The sequence below is a fragment of the Manis javanica genome, chromosome 3, assembly GCF_040802235.1.
Source record: "Manis javanica isolate MJ-LG chromosome 3, MJ_LKY, whole genome shotgun sequence".
NCBI lineage: Eukaryota > Metazoa > Chordata > Mammalia > Pholidota > Manidae > Manis > Manis javanica.
This window is the reverse complement of record NC_133158.1, coordinates 2209608-2234448: the sequence shown is the minus strand read 5'-3', so window position 1 is coordinate 2234448 and position 24841 is coordinate 2209608. Positions and strand designations below refer to the sequence as shown.

Here is a 24841-nt window from a genome sequence, read left to right as displayed (position 1 = left end):
GTCTCCTCAGGTCTTTTTTGAGCATGTGTCTAGGCCTGGGCATGCATGTGGACTTTGATTCCCTGAATTACACTTTGTAAAGCCTATTATTCCCCACTGTTATCTCTTCACCAGCTTATCCCTTCTTAGGTTTTTCAGTATCTCTGCTGTTTGTCCCATCTACTGCCCCTTGCCCCAGGTGGCTGCAGGTAGTATACGACCTTAAATAATTTCAATAAACATTGCCCAGAAGGCTCCTCCAGCCCTCAGAGAGTTCTGAGGGGGACAAAGCAAAAGCAAGCCCTTGAGCTGATCCTTCATGGCATTGCAAGACAAGCCACAATTATTTGAGAATAAAGTCCATACTGGCCCATTCTGGCACTAGCAAGCCACACAAGGAATGTGGGCTGCTGTCCCCACAGCAGGTACCAGCTGAGGAACAGGAAATGGTAGGTGGATAAGCAGAAGGACCACAGTACTCTTTTACAAATATTTAGCAGCTTCTTTCTTTCTTCATTAAGTATTCACCTAGTTGTTATAAGGTTTTTTGAAGTCCAGAGTTCCAAAAAAGTTCAGTATGACAGTTTTTGCCAGTTTAATTATTGTTTCAGTAGAGGGGTGAATCCTTGAAGCTTTCTACTCTCATTCTTGGTGATTTTATGTCCCTACTTTGTTTCTAGTTAGCAGAAAACATTTTACAATTTGATTTATCTCTTCTACTGACTCTTTAGGTACACTATTTGATGATTTTCATGCTTTAGATATTATAATATGCATCCTTAATTTACCATAGTCTTTCTCTACATATTTTAATACCTAAGAAACAATATAAGATCTGACTTCAATATCTCTATTTTTCTATTTGTACTCTTTTCATACTTTGCTATTATTCATTCTTGCTGTTTCTTCCCTAAGATGTCTCTTAGCACTGCAAAATTTTAAGATTTCCTTTGAATATAATTTACCCAGGGGATCCTGTTTCCTGGAGCTTCTCAGATCTGTGGACTGGTACCTTTCATCAATACTGGAAAATTCTTGGTGATTTTTTTTTCAATTTTTTCTTTTCTTCCATTTTCTCTCTACTCTCCCTTTGAGACCCCAAGTACCCATATGTTAGCTTGATTTTAATCCTTAGATCTCAGAAGCTCTGTGCAGTTTTATTAGCATCCATCTTTTTCCTTACAGTTCAGTATGGATAATTTCTATGAAACTATCTACAAGCTACCTCTGCCTTCCTACTGTTATGTCCTGTCTGTCAGAAGAATTCATTTCTGCTACTGTACCTTTTGGTTCTAAAATTCCTGTCTGCTCCTTTTTAAGTTTCTATTTCCTTGCTGAATTTCCCCATATCTTCATACTTGTCTACGTTTATTTATCATAGTTATTTAAAGTCCCTATCTGCTAATGCCAACATCTGGGTCATCAAGTTAGGCTGCTTCTATTGATGATTTTGTCTTGTGATTATGAGCCATTTTTATCTCCCTTCGTTGCATGTCTAATAATTTTCTGGTGTATGCCAGACAATTGGGTTGGGTATAAGGAACAGTAGAAGAAGGCATGCCCTTTCCTCTATCAGGCTAGGAGATGAGTCAGTCTTATAAGTACTTAAATTGGGTATGGCTTCATTTCAGCTTTAATTTGATTTAGTTAGCTCCTGACTCACAAATGTTTGGATGAAGACTCATAACTTTTTAATTGAAGTATAGTTGACAAATAATATTATACTGGTTTCAAGTATATAAGATCATGATTCAGAGAAATCATACTTTTTTCTTTAGCAGGGTCAGGGATCTGAGCACCAGCAAGATTTTGAACATCTATGGCTTTCCTGTCCGACTGAACCACAGGAGATCTCTCTCTGCTTCACAAATCACAGAAGATCTTGATATATCTCACTCTCTATCTCTGTCTGAATTACAGTCAAGCTACCAGACTTTTAGATCCCTGGCTTTTCTTTTAAAATCACAATTTATTTTAAAATTATGAAAAGCCAGCAACAGTCAGGCTGGGCAAATACTTAATCATACCCATGTTTCCATGGATGTGGACAGCAGCACTGAGTTACACAATAAGGTCCTTGGCCCTTTATATCTTCTGAAATCACTTTCTACCCACCTGCCTTACTCCCAGTTTTCACAGGCTGCTGCGAGATGCTACACTCTTGATGAAGTTCTCATGCACCTCAGAGAGATTCCACTCAGCTTTCATGCCCTATCCCCAGCCACTGGCAGACCACATGGCCCAAACACATGGCCCCCTGAATTCTGGAGCTATGTAGAAGATAAGGTAAAGATATACTGAAATCTCTCTATGAGAAAATTAAATTTCCTGACGTCTTGCAGTATTCTGGAGACAAATACCCACCTAAGGAGGGGAACCTGCTTCAAACAGAAAAGCAGTCTTACCCTCAAGGCATTTGCCAAATTTATTGGTGTGCTAAGCAAAAACCTCTCAAAGACATAAATGAATCCCTATAGTTTTTCAGGACTCAAGAGACCATCATTTACAAGTCTCTCAAATAAAAGCCAGGAAGGCCTTACTACAGAAACAAGGGGGAACAAGACCTCACTCTACTAAAATTGCTACACAGTTCTGACCACTCAAAACAAAGGAAGATATAATTCAGGAAAGTTTACCTGTGGGAGGATGAAAAAGACTTTACGGTATATATTGGAAGGACATACTTTGTGCCAAGAAATAGTGATAGAGAAAGCTCAGCACAATAGCCTAGAAATTTTATTGGACTTCAAAAATTAAAAAGAAAAATGTGGGTTAAAATCATGCTAGTCTCAGATTTCTCAATAGCAACACAGTCAGTAGAGAAACATTTTAAAGAGACTACAGTAGAGAAAGTATAAAGCAAACGACGTTCTATTCTACCAAAGTGTCCTAAAAGTATAGGCACACCTCATTTTATTGCACTTCACTTTATTGTGCTTTGTAGATACTGCATTTTTTAGAAGTTGAAAGTTTGTGGCAACTCGGGAGTCAAACAAGTCTATTGACACCATTTTCCAATACCACTTGCTCACTTCATGTCTCTGTGTCACATTTTGGTAATTTACAATATTACAAGTGAATTAAGAATTATCCTAAGGGCCCTATTATCTGCCTGCGCCCTACATATGGAACAACAAAGCCTAGATGGCAGCACATCTGTTTACACCACGGTGCGCTGAGTATGTTAAGCCCACCATTGAGACCTACATGCAGAAAAAGGTTTCCTCTCAGAACACAGCTGCTCACCAACAACGCACCTGGTCACCCAGGAGCTGAGACGCAGATGGGCAAGATCAATGCCTTCCTGCCCTCTGACACAACGCCCGTCCTGTAGCCCACAGATCGAGGAGTCATTTCAACTTTCAAGTCTTACTCTTTCAGAACTATGTTTTGTAAGCCTATTGGTACCATAAACAGTGATTCCTCTGATGGATCTGGGCAAAGTAAATTGGAAACCTTCTTGAAAGGATTCACCATTCTGAATGCCATTGAGAACATAATTCATGGAGAGAGGTCAAAATATCAACATTAACAGGAGTTTGCAAGAAGCAGATTCCAGCCCTCAGGGATGACTCTGAGGGGTTCAGGACTTCGGTGCAGGAAGTCACTGCAGATGTGGTGGAAACAGCAAGAGACCTAGAAGTGGAGCCTGAGACTGGGGCTGAATGGCTGCATCTCATGAGAAAACCTGAATGGATTGAGGGGCTGCTCCTTGTGGGTGAACAAGGAAAGTGGCTTCTTGATATGGAACCTACTCCTGGTGACAGTCCTGTCAAGACTGATGAAATGACAACAAAGGATTTAGAATATTCCATAAACTTAGCTGAGAAAGCAGTGGCAGGGTTTAAGAGGATGAACTCCAATTTTGAAAGAAACTCCACTGTGGATAAAATGCTATCAAACAGCATCCCACGTTTCCACAGAAATCACTCATGAAAGTAGGAGTCCATTGATGAAGCAAACTTTATGTTGTCTTATTTTAAGAAACTGCCACAACCACTGAGCCACCAGCGACCACCACCCTGAGCAGTCAGCAGCCGCGGGCATAGAGGCAGGACCCTCCACAGGCCAAAAGATAACAACTCACTGAAAGCTCAGATGATGGTTAGCATTTTTTAGCAACAAATAATTTTGTAATTAAGGTATGTACATTAGTTTTCTAGACATAATGCTATTGCATACTTAAGAGACTAAAGTATGGTGTAAACATAATTTTTATATGCATTAGGAAACCAAAAAATTCTTTTGACTTGCTTTATTGAGATATTCTTTGCTTTGTTTCAATATTCACTTTATTGCGGTAGTCTGGACCTAAATCTGCAATCTCTAAGATATGCCTGTATGAAGTATAAAAACTACAAATGTTCTAAACAGCCAAAAACTCAAGGAGCATCATGTCCATTATCTTTTCTAAAGGAAACTATTAGAGGAAAAAGTTTTGAGGAAACCTCCCAAAAAGAAATGACAAAAGCATTGAATAAATTTAACAGTGGAAGTAAGGCTAAAACAAATACGGAGATTAGAGCAATAGAATATAAATGTTATTTATATACCCTGACAGTGTAGAATGACACAACAACAGATTGGAAGGGAAAGAAGGTGACAGAAAGGTAGATTCAATTTGCCAACAGCTTCATTGTGATTACGGGGATTCAAAGTATATCAGTTATAGCACACGAAGCAAGTAACAAGGGTAAGATTAGTTAACAATGCAAAGGTAAACACGGAGAGGATTTTTAAACTAAAATCAGATGTGGAGAGAAAGAAACTAATAATCTGTAAGTGATTTTACATACCCAGAAAACCCAAGGAAACTGGAAAGAAATAATAATAATAATCAAAATAAGAGTAAGACTGTGTGTGTGTGTGTGTGTGTGTGTGTGTGTGTCAACATATGGAATCAATAAAAATACAACAGAAAAATCTTATTTACAACAACGACCAAAAGGGTAAATATCTAGGAATAAACTTAGGAAATATTTGAGATCTATATAGAATAAGACAACTTTAAACACCATTGACAGGCAAATGCATATATACCCAGAGATCCAAAAGCTCCAAGATCTGTGACTTCATCCCACAGATACATTTGCACAAGTGTAAGTAAGGTTCAACAAGTACATACAAGGTCATTCCCCAAAACATTGCTTATATTAGCAAAAAATGTAAATAATTCAAATATCCATTAATAAAGCATTGGTTAATGGATTGTGGCACATCCATATGTGGAATATTATGCAGATTTCAAAAATAAAGAATCTGTATGGATTATGTGGGAAGACCTCCAAGAAATATTAAATCAGAGGGGAGGCAGTGCTGAACTGTGAGTAAAATATGCATTTTTAGTGCAAAAAAATTAAAAATAAAGAGTATGTGTTAACATTTGCTCTTACCACGTATGCATGTAGACTGGGAGAAAACATAAGGGACAACTGTGGAAAGAGTGAAGGGCTGAGTGAGCAAGAGACACATCACAGTAGTGTGTAAGCTTTTATATCCTGTGATTTTTTTTTTGAGAGGGCATCTCTCATATTTATTGATCAAATGGTTGTTAAAAACAATAAAATTCTGTATAGGGGAGTCAATGCTCAATGCACAATCATTAATCCATCTCAAGCCTAATTCTCGTCAGTCTCCAATCTTCTGAAGCATAACGAACAAGTTCTTACATGGTGAACAAATTGTTACATAGTGAATAAGTTCTTACATGGTGAACAGTACAAGGGCAGTCATCACAGAAACTTTTGGTTTTGATCACACATCATGAACTATAAACAATCAAGTCAAATATGAATATTCGTTTGATTTTTATACTTGATTTATATGTGGATCCCGCATTTCTCCCTTTATTATTATTATTATTTTTATTTTTAATAAAATGCTGAAGTGGTAGGTAGATGCAAGATAAAGGTAGAAAACATAGTTTAGTGTTGTAAGAGAGCAATTGTAGATGATCAGATGTGTGCCTGTAGACTATGTGTTAATCCGAGCTAGACAAGGGCAATAAAACATCCACGGATGCAGAAGATTTCTCTCAAAACAGGGGGTGTGAGGTTCTAAGCTTCATCACTGTTGATTCCCAATTTCTCACCTGATGGCCCCCTGTGACTGTGCCTGTCTTAGGTTGTTCCTCCCTTGAGGAATCTTACCCGTCTCTGGCTAACCAGTCATCTTCCGGGGCCATACAGGGAAATGTAAAGTTGGTAAGTGAGAGAGAAGCCATATTGTTTGAAAAGGTTAGCTTTTTACTTCTTTGCAGATTTATGCCCTGTGGTTTCTATGCCCAGCATTTGTCTTGAGGTATCTTTACCACTTGGAGGAATTATGATACTCGGTAAATTCGATGAGGCATGAACTCTATTTAATATCCTGTGATTTTTTTAAGCCATCTAACTATTAGCTATTCAACTATACAAATCGAAAGAGATAAAAATAGAGAAACAAGTTAGAATTAGGAGCTAAAACCAACACAATGAAGTTTAATAAGAATAAAGTTGAAATCCCTAATTTAGGCTCCAAAAAATCAATTAAACAAATACAACAGACCTTATAAGTAGCTCATGTAAAAAGCCTGGTTAGCTTCGGTGATTTAATATAAACAAACAGCATGAAATGGCTACCCCAGAAAATGTGAATGTCTGTCAACTTCATTAACAAAAGCTCAGGTCCCAGAACACAATAAGCTCTATTCTACTCTGAAATGAATGATTAAAATAATTCTGGTATGCTGTGCTCACCTGGAACTGCTAAGACTATACCAAAAGTGGAGGAACAGATAAAACTACACCAACATTGACCTTAATTCTCTGTGGGATACAGAGAAGCATGTACACAAAACCTGACTTCAAAGAATGATTTCCTGCTTAGGATATAACCACCAAGTATGTCAGGATAAGTAAGATATCAGCCTTTATTCAGCTCAGATAAAAGTCAGTGCCAGAAAGAAGACCGCTGTAAAGCATTAAATGAGATAATATATTTTAAATATATATATATATAGTCACACAGTAAGAATTTAGTAGACATTAGAACTTTCCCTACTTAACATGAATGGTTCCCAATGCCAACAAGCTGCATGTGATGTACCAGGCCTTCCATGACTTCATCTCTTCTTAATCTCTGAATAGTCCTTCAAATTCACACCCTACCTGGCTGGAACTATAAGCAGTCAACTCCCTCATGCCCCAGGATTTTTCATACTTTATGCCTTGTAAATGGTGTTCTCAAGAACGCCTTCCTATCACCATTCTCATCCTCACTCCAATCTCCTGAAGGCATCTATTCATTTTTCAAGCTCCAACCCATGCACTTCATTCTCTCTGAAACATCCCCTGACCTACTCAAGCAAAATTAATTATGTCGTTCATTGGTCAACATTCAATAAATATGCACTGAGCATTTGCCACGTGTCTGGCAAGATGCCAGACACTGAGGATAGAGTAGTAAACAAGACAGACCCAGATGCTTCCCTTTCAGAGCTCACGGTTCAGTGGAAAAGAAAAACAAGTAATCCCTATAAAATGCATTGAGTGTTATGTTAAAGTACACAAAAGGTGCAACGTATGCACACAGGAAAGGAATCAAACTCAAATTATTAAAATCAAGAATGAAAGTCAGGACATCACTAGCGACCTTATAAAAAGGATTATAAGGGAACACTATGAACAAGTATACACTAGCAGATTAGACAGCTTAGATAAACTGGACACATTTCTAGGAAGGCAGAAGTTACTGAAGAAATAGAACATCTGAATAAACCTATGACAAGTAAAAATCTCAAATCATTCATTTTAAAACTTCCCACAGAGAATAGCCCAGCCCAGGAGAGGAAAGCGTAGCCCAGCCTAGGAGAGCAGAGCCCAGATGGCTTCTCTGGAGGATCCTACCAAACATGCAAAGAGGAAGTTAGTATCAATCCTTCATGAACTCTTGCAAGAAACAGAAAAGTAAAGAACACTTTCTGCTAGCCTATGAAACCAGTATTACTGATATTAAAATGTGACAAACATATCACAATTAACTACACACCAATATCATTTCATTAATATAAACACAAGACTCCTCAACAAAATGTTACCAAACCAAACTCAGCAACATTCCTTAAAAGGCATTAAACACCCTAATTCAAAAAGATTTATGACTCCTATGTTTATCACAGCATTATTTACAACAGCCAAGATATGGAACAACCTAAGTGTCCACGGACAGACGAATGGATAAAGACAATGTGGTACATCTACACAATGCACTATTACTCAGCCATAAAGAAGAATATGATCTTGCCATTTGCAACAACACAGATGGACCTAGAGGGTATTACGCAAAGCAAAATAAGTCAGACAGACAAATGCCATTTGATTTCAGTTATATGTGGAATCTCAAAAATAAAACAATCTCTTGAATATAAACATGAGCAACTTTTTCCTGAATGCATCTCCTTGGGCAAGGGAAACAAAATAAAAAATGAACACATGGGACTACATCATGCTAAAAAGCTTCTGTACAGCAAAGGACACTACCAGCAGAACAAAAAGGCATCCTACAGTATGGGAGAATATATTTGTAAATGACATGTATCTGACAAGGAGTTAACATCTAAAATACATAAAGAACTCATATGCCTCAACATCCAAAAAGCAAATAATCCTATTAAAAAATGGGCAGAGGATATGAACAGACAATTCTCCAAAGAAGAAATTCAGATGGCCAACAAGCATATGAAAAGATACTCTACATCGCTAATTATCAGGGAAATGCAAATTAAAACCACAATGAGATATCACCTCATGCCAGTTAGGATGACCAACAAAGAAAAGAATAGGAACAACAAATGCTGTCAAGGATGTGGAGAAAGGGGAACCCTCCTACACTGCTGGTGGGAATGTAAACTAGTTCAACCATTGTGGAAAGCAGTATGGAGGTTCCTCAAAAAACTCAAAATAGAAATACCATTTGACCCAGGAATTCCACTCCTAGGAATTTACCCTAAGAATGCAGTTTCCCAGTCTCAAAAAGACATATGCACCCCTATGTCTATCGCAGCACTATTTACAATAGCCAAGAAATGGAAGCAACCTAAGTGTCCATCAGTAGATGAATGCATAAAGAAGGTGTGGTACAAATACACAATGGAATATTATTCAGCCATAAGAAGAAAACAAATCCTACCATTTGCAACAACATGGATGGAGCTAGAGGGTATTATGCTCAGTGAAATAAGCCAGGTGGAGAAAGACAAGTACCAAATGATTTCACTCATCATGGAGCATAAGAACAAAGCAAAAACTGAAGGAACAAAACAACAGCAGAATCACAGAACCCAAGAATGGACTAACAGGTACCAAAGGGAAAGGGACTGGTAGAGTGTGGGGTGGGAAGGGAGGGAGAAGGGGAATAAGGGGCATTATGATTAGCACACATAATGTAGTGGGGGGGCACAGGGAAGGCAGTATAGCACACAGAAGACAAGTAGTGATTCTATAGCATCTTACTATGCTGATGGACAGTGACTGTAATGGGGCATGTGGTTGGGACTTGAGAATGGGGGGAATCTAGTAACCACAATGTTGCTTATGTAATTGTATATTAGTGATACCAAAATAATAAATGAATGAATGAATGAATAAATGAATAATTAAATAAATAAAATGAACAAAAAAAAATAGAAACAGACTCATAAACCCAGAGAACAGACTGGTGGTTGCCATGGGAGCAGTTGCGAGGGATGGACAACATAGGTGAAATGTCTCTACGGTTGTAATCTTTTCAATATAACTTGAATAATACATAAATATCAGAATTTCATACTAAAGTTTAGTTTCTGTATGTGAAGTAATAGAAACCACCATTGTTAAATTTTTTAATACAAACACTAGTCATCAGAACAGAATTCTGAATCTCAACTTTAAGATGAAAACCATTGCTTATAAATTAGAGCTATTGGGTTATCTTTTTGCATTTCTAGATAACAGCACTTCAAGTTAGAGATTATCTTTCTTAAATGTTTCAATCATACTACAGACAAGGAGAAATTTTAAAAGGAGTGAATATACCTCATTCATAATACAGTTCAAACTAAGTACCCCAACTGAGTCCCAAAAGAGTTTCAGTCATGAGATGGGGAGAGCAGTATATAATGTTTGGTGAGTCAGGAGAAGAACAAACATTTGCAGACTGGGAAAAGGGGAAGCTGACAGGCATGGAAGATGGATGAAGGGGACAGCAAGGGGTGTGTCTCCCATCCTGGCCACAGAGGCAGTGAATCACTAGGGAGAGACGCAGACAGAGGAGTTGAAGGAGCTCTCTCTCCAAGAATTTGAGACCCAAGAGCACAAGCAGTGCACACAGCAATTTTAGCAGTTTCAGGTGCCAAGTGCCAAAAAAATCTGTTACAAAGGCAGTTTTGAGACTCCTTAGTAATAAAAAAAGTTATAAACCTGGAAGGAAAAAGAATATTAACACATACCACTAAAGTTTAATTTCAGAACTTGTTTCTGTCATTTGCCTAACTGAAATCAAGATTTTAAAAGAAAATGTAGCCCAAGGTATTAATCCCATTTACTTTATGAACTAATAAAATGTAATTGTCATTTCCTCAGTCAAAAATGTCTCTGCAACATACCATCTCCAAATACCACAGAGAAAAATACTCTCATATGTATCAGAGTTAATAAGGTCATTTATAAAACAATAATGCCTACTACAACACAATTATGCTCTTACTGAGATTATATATAAACTCTTATCTCATGTGAGGAAAGGTAAGTGTATTTATTTTACTGAAGAGGCAAACGGAAGACAGTTAAGTGATTTGTTCACAATCATCTTAAGTTTCACCATGCTATAGGAAGACTACTGCCTGTTCCTATGGAAATAAATTCTATTATTCTTTACCTAGTTTTTCTGAGCCTCAAATCACTCTAATGCCCCATTTACCTTCCTAAAATACCGTTTTCCCTTGATCAGAATGTTTCAATGGCTCCTCACTGCCCACAGAATAAGGCCCTTCACACTCAGCCAAACTTGTCTTCCCAACTTCTCCCAACATCACAGGACTGTTCACAGTCCTCCAGAGACACCCCGCGCGCATCTCCAGTCCCACCTGCTTCCTAGTGCTTGGACCTCCTCTCCTGCTTCCTCTTCACTCACAACAACCCTATTCATGCATCAAGACTGAGTTCTTTTGCTCTCAGGAGTATTTCTTCATGGCCCCAGGCTCTGAACCCCTATGGCACATTCTACTTCCACAGTTGGGCATTTGCCGCACCTCAGCGAGCAGGGCGTGCGTGTGTGCCAGGTAGTTTCGTCTCCTTGCCATTCTGTGCACAGCATTCCTAATCCTCACCTTTTACAGAAACTCTCCCATTCTTTGTGAGTTCCTCAATCGGATCCCCTCAACCATGTCATTCATTCCCTAAGTCTTCCCAACAGGAAGAGCTCTCTCCTGTCCCATCGTACTCTGTGAGGAGGCAATCCTATAGCTGCCAGGAACTATGTTCACCAACAATGAAAGGAGTAAATTTAAAGAAGCTAGTGACTAGAAAAAGAGAGCCCAACACATAGACATACAAAGTATAAGATGGGACTTGGAGGTCCTGGTGTCTTGAGGCCCTGATCTCAGTCCGTCCTGAGGCCAGACGCATTCATGCCTTTTTTTGGTTACATGAACCAATAAATTCTCCCCTCTCCTCCAGTTTGAGATGGATTTATATTAACTATAATTAAAGAACCTTTGAATAAACTCCTCAAAAACAGGAATATGTTTGTGTCCTCCATTAAATCTTCCATGTAGTAGGCATCTATCTGATAAATATTTCAGGGCTGATTCCTATCTTCTGGTGGTTTTTCCAAGATTCAATGATATAAGAGGAAAAACCCTGTAAACGAAATCAGGATCTGAATTCAGGACCTAAACAGCCAAACTGTGTGACCTCTAGCAAATCACTATACTTCTCTAACCTTGCTGATCTCATCTGAAAAACAAGAAGGCTGAGCCACATTATTATGGTCCCTTCTAGATCTAAAATTACATGAATATATAACTGTTAGCTAAAAATTCTTGTCTGCTGTCATTGTTTCAACTACTAACTTCATAAAACACAACTTCCCTCATCTAACTTTTACATTCCTCTAGAGTAAAGGGTCTTGAAAGTAAGCAGAACTGACCTCCTTCCTTCACTGTTCTCCAGAGCCTAGTACACACCAGATCTTCAATAATGTCCACTGAACCAGTGAAAGAATTCAACAAGGTATCTTAACTTTCCAGTCGGGTTATATTTTAACTTCACATCACTAACTTTTTGTTAACTCAAAAAAACTTCTTCCTCTTCCACTCTTGCCAAGAAATAAAGTTTAAGGTTCCTTTGACTTTATATTGTCAATATAGTAACTACATTGCCCAGTCAATACAGTAACTATAGTTGATACCATCTTGCCAATCTTTGTAACTCATAATCTCAGTACCATCTTTTATCATCCACCTCCTAATCGTAACTATCACTTCAAATTCTGTATTGTCAGGGCTGAATTGTTCTTCAATAATTTCTGTCAATTTATATCTTCATATTAAATCTGTTCAAAATGCTTCCACTAAACTCCAACCACTACAACTGCATGAATTCCTTTCTCCCAATGATGGGATTTATTTTAAACTACATGGTCTTTATGTAGTGAGCAATTAGGGAATTTCCAGCTAGACCTATGTGAAAGTCCATGTGAGAACCACTCTTATGTGTTGACTCAAGGAGATGAGACTAACTTTAAATAACTTACACTGAAGTTCAACTTTTCAAATTAATTTCATTTGATTAGGGGAATCTGGGGGTAAGCACACAGAAGTATCTCTGCGACAGCACAGACCACATTTGCATCAGGCTCTATTCCAACAACAGGCATTCATACAGAGTTCAGCCTTCACCATGAATCATAAAGTTATTTTAACAGGACTGAGTCTATCATAAAGGCACTGAATCTTACTCCAAAGGAGAGGAAAGGAGCCACTTTAGCTTTTCACACAGTTAATGACCTAGTTTCCCTTGAACAAGTCCAATTCAGGTCTAGCTTGCAAATGCATGGCTGGGGAGAGAAGCAAACAGCAATGAGTGGCAGGAAAACAGGAAAAGGATAACACATGAAGTCACTACACAGAAAAGAAATATACAAAGATGGAAAAAACACACAAAAAACACCAGTTTAAGTCACTGATAGTGCGTCAAAGAGCCCCACATAAATCCCCAAATTCCCTGTGAGCATCACAGCCAGATGGGAAAAAGAACAAACCAGAATGCCCCTGAATCAGTGGCTCTCCCGGGGACCTCTGAGAGGAAGCCAGCATCGCTGTACCAACAATACCATCACTCGTTTGTATTAACATTAGCAAAGTCCTTCAGAAAGTTCACAGAAGCAACTGATGCCCAAGAAGCTGAACTGGTAGTAGAGAGACACTTTGTTTTTGTGCTGCTTAAGGATTTATTCCATTCAAGCTTGTATCAATTTTGCATTTTTGAAAATGCAAATCCACGGTGGAAATGATGCCCTATGCTAACAAGGGTTGAATAAGCACCCTCGCTGTCCTAGCAACAGTCAATTTCAAACAACCAACTGTTCAAAAGTAGGTGATTAGGTAAATTATAGTACATCCATATTATGGATTGGTAGTCATTAAAACAATGAGTATTCCAGACATAAGAAAATATTCATAGCATAATGGATTTAAAATAAAAGATTATAAGACAATATATATATACACTGTTGTCTTAAATTTATTTTAAATGCCTACTTAAATGTAATATGGAAAAAAGACTGGAAAGATATACTGATATGGTCAGAGAGGTTGTGCCTGGGTAACAAAAAAAAGGTATCACCCTTATTTTCTTTTTTGTGTATTTTTCTGTATTTACTAGCATTTCTATAATGAGTATGTGTCTTGGGTAATCAAAAGGAGAATGTTACACAGAGAAAGAAAAAACTCAAATGTATTGAACATATTGAATTCATAATACAAGGAAGAACAGAATACATTTTAGAAAATATTCCAATAAAAAATGACAAAATTTCTTGGTGCTTTTAAAAGTTTAACCTGGAAAAGTTACTCATCCAAAACACAGCTTCCCCAAAGATGTCAAATGGAAGATGTATTCAAACTGCATTCCAATTACCAGCTAAAGATTTCTCAATCACTGCAGTAACTGTAAAACTCCGGGAGTTGGACTCATACTGGAATCCTAAGGCCCCAACCCAAAATCAGTTACTTGAACTCAGCAGTCAACCATCCTAACAGGCTCAAGAAAAAATATCTATTCACAATGTCACCAATTTCTAAATATTATTAGATTTACAGTCTGCTTTTTAAAATATTACAAGGATTAACAACACCAAATAAACTCTTACTCAGCTGGACTCCTAATTAAGAGTTCATTGATCATTTACTATGTGCTAGGTCCTGGGGTTACAATCATGAAGACAAAGGTCCTGTACTGAAGAAGCTCAATCCTGAGGCGGAGATGCAATTCCGCATGAACTATAGGGGTAAGTGCCATACTAGTGCATGGCACCGACTTCCACAGGAGCAGTGTTTATTTATAGAGGGCAGAGCTGGGGACAACACCAAAGAGGAGATAACATCTGCACTTTTTAAGTTGGCATGCCCAAGGCAGAGAAAGGTAGTCACGCATTCCCATCATAGCACAGCAACCTGAGCACAGAGACAGAGGTCGGAAAGCTCCAGTCCTTTCTGGAAAAGGGTGACTTCTCCAGGATATCTACAGTATAGAGAGTATGCACAGAATGTTGGAAACAAAATTCAAGAAAAGCTTGGTGCCACTCTTCCTCCTCTACTTGAAGACAAAAATGGTCTTCACATCTTTTAGCATTAATTTGTCACTGTCCACACTTAAAAGTAAGACCACACAGACCTCTTACCAGCACCTTGCCTTCCCGCCTATAGACCGTCGTCTGGCCACAAGCCCACCCTGACCCCAAACACTATGAGGTTTTCAAAGGTGGCCCAGCTAGCACTGTCAGGAAACGCTTAGTAAGTCACCCAAATAATCTGCATTCAAAACATCTACTCGTTCATACACTAGACACTTTCCTCTAGATAATAAAATTTTTTTCTGCTTCTGTTCAACATTTTTATCAGCCACTTGGAAACGAAAGACAGAAGACTTATCAATTGTATAGATTAAGGTTCAAAGAAAAGATATCAATATATGGGATCACAAAATGAAGCTTCAGAAAGACTTAAGAGGTCACACGGATGAGCCAAATACATCTACGAACCTCCCCAACTTAGTACCCATAGGGGCAAGCCAAATAGGCTCCCCTCAATGAAATGTAACGAAAATGAATTAAAACCTTAAAATAAAACTGAAATTTTACATTTATGTTTGTTATCAATATATGTGTTCCGGATGAAGGAGATCTAGCTTGACTTCAGTTCATATGAAATAAAACCTAGAGTTTAGCTGTTATAAATTCAATATGAGTAATATGAAATAGCAGCTCAAAAGTCTCCAAAAATCAGGCTTTACGCCACATTATTAAAAAATATCACACACAGAAATCTGTGACTTTCCTATACACTAACAATGAACTAATAGAAAGAGAAATCAGGAAAACAATTCCATTCATAATAGCATCAAAAAGAATAAAATACTTAGGAATAAACCTAACCAAGGAAGTGAAAGACCTATACCCTGAAAACTATAAGACACTTAAGAGAAATTAAAGAGGACACTAACAAATAGAAACTCATCCCATGCTCCTGGCTAGGAAGAATTAATATTGTCAAAATGGCCATACTGCCCAAAACAATATACAGATTCAATACAATCCCTATCAAATTACCAACAGCATTCTTCAATGAACTGGAACAAATAGTTCAAAAATTCATATGGAAACACCAAAGACCCCAAATAGCTAAAGCAATCCTGAGAAGGAAGAATAAAGTGGTGGGGATCTCGCTCCCCAACTTCAAGCTCTACTACAAAGCCACAGTAATCAAGACAATTTGGTACTGGCACAAGAACAGAGCAACAGACCAGTGGAACAGATTAGAGACTCTAGACATTAACCCAAACATATATGGTCAACTAATATTCAATAAAGGGGCCATGGACATACAATAGGGAAATGACAGTCTCTTCAACAGATGGTGCTGGCAGAACTGGACAGCTACATTTAAGAGAATGAAACTGGATCACTGTCTAACCCCATACACAAAAGTAAATTCAAAATGAATCAAAGACTTGAACGTAAGTCATGAAAACAAAACTCTTAGAATAAAACATAGGCAAAAATCTCTTAGACATAAACATGAGTGACTTCTTGAACATATTTCCCCGGGCAAGGGAAACAAAAGCAAAAATGAACAAGTGGGACTATATCAAGCTGAAAAGCTTCTGTACAGCAAAGAACACCATCAATAGAACAAAAAGGTATCCTACACTATGGGAGAATATATTCATAAACGACAGATCCGATAAAGGGTTGATATTCAAAATATATAGAGAGCTCACACACCTCAACAAACAAATAATCCAATTAAAAAATGGGCAGAGGGGCTGAATAGACAGTTCTCTAAAGAAGAAATCCAGATAGCCAAAAGACATGAAAAGATGCTCCACATCGCTTGTCATCAGAGAAATACAAATTAAAACCACAATGAGATATCACCTCACACAGTAAGGATGGCTACCATCCAAAAGACAAACAACAACAAATGTTGGCGAGGTTGTGGAGAAAGGGGAACCCTCCTACACTGCTGGTGGGAATGTAAATTAGTTCAACCATTGTGGAAAGCAGTATGGAGGTTCCTCAAAATGCTCAAAATAGAAATACCATTTGACCCAGGAATTCCACTCCTAGGAATTTACCCTAAGAATGCAGCAGCCCAGTTTGAAAAAGACAGATGCACCCCTGTGTTTATCGCAGCACTATTTACAATAGCCAAGAAATGGAAGCAACCTAAGTGTCCATCAGTAGATGAATGGATAAAGAAGATGTGGTACATATACACAATGGAATATTATTCAGCCATAAGAAGAAAACAAATCCTACCATTTGCAACAACATGGATGGAGCTAGAGAGTATTATGCTCAGTGAAATAAGCCAGGTGGAGAAAGACAAGTACCAAATGATTTCACTCATATGTGGAGTATAAGAACAAAGGAAAACTGAAGGAACAAAACAGCAGCAGAATCACAGAACCCAAGAATGGACTAACAGTTACCAAAGGGAAAGGGACTGGGGATGATGGGTGGGAAGGTAGGGATAAGGGCGGGAAAAAGAAAGAGGGTATTACAATTAGCATGTATAGTGTTGTTGGGGGGGTACAGGGAGGGCTGTACAACACAGAGAAGAAAGGTGGTGATTATACAGCATCTTGTTACGCTAATGGACAGTGACTGTAGTAGGGTGTAGGGGGGGACTTGGTGAGGGGTGGAGCCTGGTAAACATAGTGTTCTTCATGTAATTGTAGATTAATGATAGCAATATATATATATATACATCAAATTCAAGGCTGCAAATATGTGTATAAAACCTTCTACATGCCTAGTACTGAGTTATGTCTGCCAAGAATATAAAGATAAATATGTCATAGTTCCTGCTTTTAAGAGCTTATAGCCTAAACCAGTGTTTTGGGGTCACAGGTTGCAAAATTAATTGAGTGGTCACCAATATTTTCTAATGAAATAAAAATGAACAGAAAATATCAGAGTACACTGTACAAAGTGCATAGTAAGTACCATAGCACAAAATTTAACTTTTCATATATGTGCATGTATATATGTATATGTATCTACACACATAATTTTAAGTGTATTTCCTATTGTAGATCATAGTCAAAAGTTGGAAAGATGTTAGTATAATGGAACAGGACAAAATAAATAAATGACTGTAAGGCACCAAATAAATACATAATGAATGTTAAGTGGTCTTAACTAGTTCTGGAGCCTTAAACCATATATCTCTAAGATGACTTACAATTTTAAAATTTTATGGATTACTGAAGGGCTGCAATGCACATTATTTATATGCAGGCACAGAACACAGACTTATAAGAAATTACAGGGAGTCTCTTGTATTCAGTAAAGAACAATACTCTGATCACAGCTGTCTAACAATAAAATGGGCTGTCCCAAAGAGTGGTGAGGGCACTGTCACTAGATGTATTTGAATAAAGGCCAAATGAACAGCTGTTTGAGGTAAGATACTAAACATGTAAGGTAAAGTTCTGCATTTCTCATATGCTAATTCTTCCATCAGTGTTGGTTCCCACTCATCAATCAGCAAAAGCTCATGAATGAGTATTGACGAGAAACGTTGAAACAGATGCAAGCAGGTTGGGATTTTATTCCATTGTAGGTAAGAAGGAGAACAGGAAGCTTCTGAATGACATTTCCCAACATAGTAATTACCTTTGCAAGTATCCTAATTATGTGATATAGCAAATCAACTGCAGGTACCTAGGCTACAGCTACAATAATTAAGCAACATTTTCTTGAAATTTCTTTTACGTTCCCAGAGCCTATATGTGAAAAAAAATCTTGCTTTTCCATACAAAATATGTCAATGGGGGTTGTACAAGAGTCTTGAGAGCATAATCATAAATAGGTTTGTTCATTACAGTAAAAGCCTAAAACTGGAATTAAAACCCTAAAATTGCTTATCCAATAACATTTACACATTGGGAATAATTTGGATCATTCTTACCATTAAGAGTAAAGACACAAGAATTCAAAAAAAGACTCAAAATACAAACTTTAAAAATAAAATTCAGCACCAATGTGAAAACACAGTAGAAATACAAAGTACTGTCAACCTCACTGACCATTCTCTTGAGGCTGTCATGCTTCAGAATGTGTCTGAAAATGATAGAAAATGGTGCCATGTTTATAATTTAGCTTAATGTTTCTAAAGCACATTCTCTTATAACTCAGGATAAAATGAACTGAACTTTTGAATTGTCTGTAGAATATTATAGCACATTGACGTTTCTATTAAAAATGGTGATAATTTCCTGTTGCTTATGTCCTGTTTGCTTAACAGAATGACAGATCAAAACAAAGACCTCTTTGTTTGGATGGTATTGAGACCTCTTTGGTTGGTTTGAGAGGGTATTCAATAAATGTTTGCTAAATTCAATTTCTTTCCTCCCTACTAAAAGGGTCTTAAAAAGAGGGCAATAGTATCCAGCATACTCAAGGCTATTTAAAAACATGCCTTCTGACTTGTCATGCCCTTAATCTGTACTTGTTACCCATGCAAATCATTACATTCAGAAGTAGGACAGTAAATATTGTCGTGTTATAAAATCCCTTAAATAAAACTATCCAGCTTAAATTGAAAAGCCTGTTGAGAATGCCTTATCTTTTGAGCCAGAGACCTACACTGCCAACAAACTCCTTTCAGAGGCAGGATGCAATGAAAGAAGCTGTAGCTTAGGATCTCAAAGTACTAGGTTCAAATCTCTCCTGAGCACTTACTAGTTTAAGTACCTTAGATCAGTCACTTAACTTCTCTCAGCTAAAGTCTCTATCTGCTTTAAAAAGAGTGGAGACGTCCTACTATAGTGTAAGGCTCAAGCAGAATCATGATGTGGAAGTTCCCTGTAAACACTAAACCCCTGACCATAAACATGGAGAACAGTCTCACTTTTCAGAACAAAATTAAGTCCCGGGTATATGTTATTGTCTGTATCCCTAGTGGATGTCTTTATCTCTGAAAGGTATGGGGCCCTTTCCGAGACTTCAAAGGCTGGGATTTCCTCCTGCAGCAAGTACCTCAAGAGCCCACTGACCTCACACAGCTTCATTGAGTTGTAGCCCACTTACCAACATACAGAAGGAAATTTTGTGAATAATAGTTCCTTCAGATCTGGTTTCATGGACCTACTCCCTCCCGACCTTCAGATGCCTCCGCCCGACAGGATCATTATAAGTTCAATTTCTTTTAAGGACTCAGGGGGCTTTTTTTTCCTACGTGGGGAAAATCAAGCAAAAGGAAATGAGATAAAGCAGGAAATATGCATTACTCGTTTAATTAGAAAAAACAAATATAACATTATGAAACTAAAATACAAGGTCTTATGATTGGTCATGAGGAAATGTTTTCATGGTCTACTAAGTGGGAACTAGGAAAAATAAGCAACAAATGCCCTGAATTATTAAAAAAATATATCTAATGGCAGAATAAACAAGATGACCTTCTGAGGCAGCTTCCGTTTCTAAGATCCCAAACTAATACATATGTACGCAAACCTTTGCAGCAGTTCTATTTTAGGAGTTTTAATTACAAACATGGTCTCATTTGTTTTTCGTTTTCACTGCTGCTGCTGTTGGAGGATGTGCAGAATATTTTCTTGGTCTTTAGGTTCTATATTTGGTAGTTTGGGTACAATTAATGTGGGAAAAAAGCAAGTATTTCACAAAAATAATTGGGTTTTTCTCACCTAACGCACTTCAGGACAGGAAGCTTCTTGGAAAGGTAACAAAAAAAAAATGGAAGGATACAGGGCTTTCCAAGCATTCATGGCAACAGAAAAGAAAGCAGAAAATCTCTATAAGGGAAAGAGACTACCCGGGTGGGAACGCGGGCTAAAGGGTTCAGCAGCGAACGGCCCCTCGTAATACTGGAGAAATAGGGCAGGAGAGCCAAGTGCCTTTCAAGGAGGAGTTCCGGTGCCGCGGGAAGAAGCGCTGGCGACCTGCGAGGCCGGCTTCCGCATCCGTACGAGCACAGCATTAAGACTGCTCTGGAGGTCCACGCGGTGTACCATGAGTGAGAATCCACTCCCCCTCTGCCCCACCGCCAGGCCGGTGGGGGGCCAGGAAGGGTGGTTCCCTCCCTTCCCTCCAAAGGCAGTCACAGAATATCACGATGGAAGGGAAGCCCGGATAGCATCCAGTCCTAAGTGAATGAATCAAATAATTCAAAAATGTTGGAACCTGTACAGAATTCCTACATTATAAAAAATGTAACAGACAGTGAGATATTACTACCAATCTCAAAAACCTTACCCCTGTCAAACAAAGATAAATAGCTGCAGTGGAAAAACTCCTTAACACTGCCACAACAGGGGACTCCTTCCCTCACCAACATGCAAGCAGGTTCTCCAAACTGGCGGAAAGTAGGTATGTATTCCCCTCCTTGCTGTAAGGACTATGGCTTGGCAAGCAGGGATAGAAAGCTGTGTTCCAAGTTGGTCATAAAAATCAGACCTGAAATACTAACCATTTTCTCATAGGAATGATAATAATGGTTACATTTCCAAGCTAGCAATCAAATAATGCAGCTAACATACCATTTTTAATTGACTTTTTCTCATTCTAAGTGTAATTTTAAGCTACTTTATAGAATGAACTGGATTTTATGAAAAAGCCCAGGAGTGCAGCCCTAAACATGCTTATGGAAAAAGGTGTATCTTGAGGTTTGAAGAATTTATACAGGACCTTGAAGATCATAAATGAGGAAGAGACAGTAGAAGAAAGCTATGACAGAAGTAGGAAGGGAGCGGACATCTCAGTTACACTGAGTCACAGTTGTCAATGTCTTCAGAACTGTCTCTCTCATTTAACAAGCATTCAAGTCCTGCTCCAAGTCCAATGCTGTGCCCCTCCACAGGAAATGATTCTTCAAAAGCTAAACCCATAGTCCTAGAAATGCAAGCATTTCCTTCCACCTTCTGAGTTAATCACACACCAAATTCTAGCGCTCTGAGACTTGCATAAGCCTGTCTTGATTACCTTGCACAACCTCTCTCTCAGAACTAACACCTGACGAAGTATCTGATGTTATTATTACTCTTACTACTAAGAGGAGAAAAAAATAAGTTAACATTTATTAAGCACTTGGCATACTTGCCTTTGATTTTTACAATCCTGTAGGTAAATATTACCCCCAATTTACACATTAAGAAAATAATGTTAAATAACTAGTCCGCAACACCAGTAAAGACAAGCCGGGAGTCAGAATTCGGCAAATTCCACTGCTCAAGGGTTCCTCCCCAGCAGGAAATAAATTATCACTTAGGTGTCACTAGACAACTTACCACTTTCACATCAATTATTTGTTATTCTAGTTAAGCAATTCTGAGAGCAAGTTATGAAAAGATAAATCATCAACGCTTGGTTCCACAGAATCCACTTACAAAGTATTTAGGGAATGCTCCAAGAGAAAAGGTGAAAGGTCCCCGGAGGGGGACCCCGGCTCTTCGCATCATTACTCATTTCCTTCTCAACAGAGGCCAGCGCTAGAGCTCCTCTTAGCACGTCCATGTTACCACGCCGTCACAACACGGCTAAGTGAAACTTCTGAAAGCGATCTCTCAGAACAAGATTTTCTACCAAAATAGAAGATCTCTCTGCATGTCCTTCAATTTAAATAAATTCAGTTTTCACATAGTAACTTGCCTGATGGCCTTCCTAAACGTTTCTCACTTCTGCCAGTTTAAAAAGTTATTTTGCAGTGAACTGTCAACTATATCTCAATTGAACTACAGCAAAAGAATTAGGAAACAAAAATCTATGTTTAGACAGCTTCTCCATCTACAGTTTTTCGTCACAAACTTAGGGAAAAACAAAACAAAACAAAAAAAACCTGTACATTCAACATTTAAAATCTGTTTTTAACTGAAGAAGGTAAGTGACTTAGAATAATGCGATGTGGAATGGAATGCCACCATTCTGTAATGGAATTGCCACCAAACACTAGCATTATCATATAAAAGCAAAACTAGCATTCAGTCCCTTCTCTGAATATTCTTTCTAAAGAAGTTGAATGTTCTAAGAATTATTTAGCTTCTGGAGTTTAACATTTGTAACAGATAAAAAGAGGATCCTAAGAAGAATAAATAGTCTCCTCTGTAAACAGGTTGGTTAGTTGGTTTTAAACAAAACCGTGACTGTAATACACACTCAACATTGGGACACATCCGAAAACCCATCCCACTTGTAAGGTAATTATTTCTAATACCGAAGACAACAGATTAAAACGGATCAAACATTTGCAGTCAAAAGTCTGCACATCTTTGAACTGGAAAAACGATGTCAACGATTTTCAGCCTTTTATCTGTAAGGCTCCAGTCCAAAAATAAAGAGTCACCGGGCTTCTCAACTCAGTGCGCAAAGTCATCGAACCGGGGCTGGGAACGGACACAACACATTCCCAAATACCCGGCGCCCAGGCCAGCCCGCCCCGCGCCGCGCGCGCGAGCTGGGACCGCCCGGCCCCCCGCGCAGCACCTGCCGAGGCCGCGCGCCAGCGCCCCCTGCCGCCCCCGGCCCGCGCCCACGCCGCCCGCCCCCGCCCGCGCTCGCACCCCGCGCCGAGGCCGCGCAGCCTGCGGGCAGGGCCGCGGGCGGGGGCGCGCGGCGAGGCGGGGCGGCCTCGGGCCCGGGCGGCGGCGCGCCCCCGGCCCCCGCCCAGGCCGAGCCCCACCTACCTACGCCGTACTTCTCCTCCTCCGTCGGGGTCCACATGGCCGGGCCGGACGCGGCCCTGCGGGCGCGGCGGCCGGGGGACAGCGCGGCGGCGACGGCCGCGGGCCCGGCTGTGGCGCACCGCGAGCCGAGGCGGGGGCGGTCAGGCGGCGCGGGGCGGGCGGCGCATCCCTCGCAGGCGGTCCGGGAGGCCGCCGCCGCCACGTCCGAGCGCGAGGCTGCGCGGACAGCCAGCGGCCCGGGGACGCGGGCGGGGTCCGCCACCTGTCCGTCGCCGCCGCTCCCGCGCCGCCTCGCTCCCTCAGACTCGGCTCCGGCGCCGCCGCGGCTCGGCTCCTCAGCGGGCTCGCGGGACGCCCGCGCATGCGCACTCGGCCGCCGCCCGCGCTCGCGCGCGAGCCCACGCGCCGCCCGCCGCCCGCGAGAGGCGATTGGACGGCGCGCGCGGCGCCGGGTCCGCGGCGGGCGCGGGGGGAGCGCGGGGCCCCGCTCGGGGCGGCGGGGGTCCGCGGCCCGCCCGGCGCGCATCCTCGCGCCCAGCCCGCCGCCCCGGGGCGCTCCAGCCGCAGCCGCGACGCCGCCGCGGGTCCTTGGGCGGCCGAGTGGGCCGCGCGGCCGGTGGCGCCTGCACGACCACGGCGGCCTTCCCGGGAGGAAAGCTCTTCCTCCCCCGGGCCGGGGTCCCGCCCTCGGCGCTGCCTCTGCCCCCAGGTCCCTGCCTTCCCGGCCCTGCCCAGAGACTTCGCTGCTTTGTCTCCCGCGCCCGAGAATCTGTTCACACTTACGCCTGCAAATGTCACCTTGCGATGCTGGGTCAACGACTCATCAAAGACCAGGCTCGTTCCGGCAACCGCAGGCGGCCTCCCACCCACATCGGGGCCACATGGTGTCCGGCCCTTGTCCCAGCAGGCCACCATCTCTGTCGCCGGCACTACCACGCCAAAGCCCTGGTGTCACGCCTCCTGTCACTTCTGGGCCCCGCTCAGCGCGTCACTCCAGGACACCTTCCCTCATCGTGGGTCCTTCCCTCTCTGCCTGGGACGCCAGCTGTGTGTGTCGGTGTCTCATTTCTCCCATAAGAATGTCAGTTCCCGAAAGACGGGCTCCAGGCTAAAGTCGCCTTTCTGTCGCTCAGCACCCAGCCCAGCACCTGATGTGCACCTGCTGAGTAGGAAGCAAGGCTAATACAGGGGTGTCTTGGTCACCAAGAGATCTTGTCCATTCTTCCTGCACAGTGACCTTTGCCGCCCGTTACTACTGCTGCGGACTCCCACCCCTGACCCACAGACTCCTCATCCCCCCAGTGAAGGCTTCCCACTCCTGCCCTGGGAAAACGTTCTGTAAATGATGGAGTTTCTCAATAGCTAGACGCTTTTTTTTTTCAGTCCAAGGACATAATAACAATATTTATGTAAGAATA

General features: G+C 40.5%; 1 protein-coding gene across 10 annotated transcripts in view; it reads right to left on the bottom strand.

Annotated features, from left to right (window-relative positions):
* The window catches only part of DOCK3 (dedicator of cytokinesis 3), a 323372-nt gene extending 299579 nt beyond the window's left edge, over positions 1–23793 (bottom strand). For all 10 annotated transcript variants that reach the window (XR_012128871.1, XM_073230632.1, XM_073230639.1 and 7 more), the window contains exon 1: positions 23424–23793. Coding sequence is in view for 9 of the 10 variants with exons in the window: in XM_073230632.1 (XP_073086733.1) it covers positions 23424–23460 (37 nt within the window). In the remaining variant the exon portion in view is untranslated. The remainder of the gene's footprint in view (positions 1–23423) is intronic.
* Positions 23794–24841: the final 1048 nt, after the last annotated feature.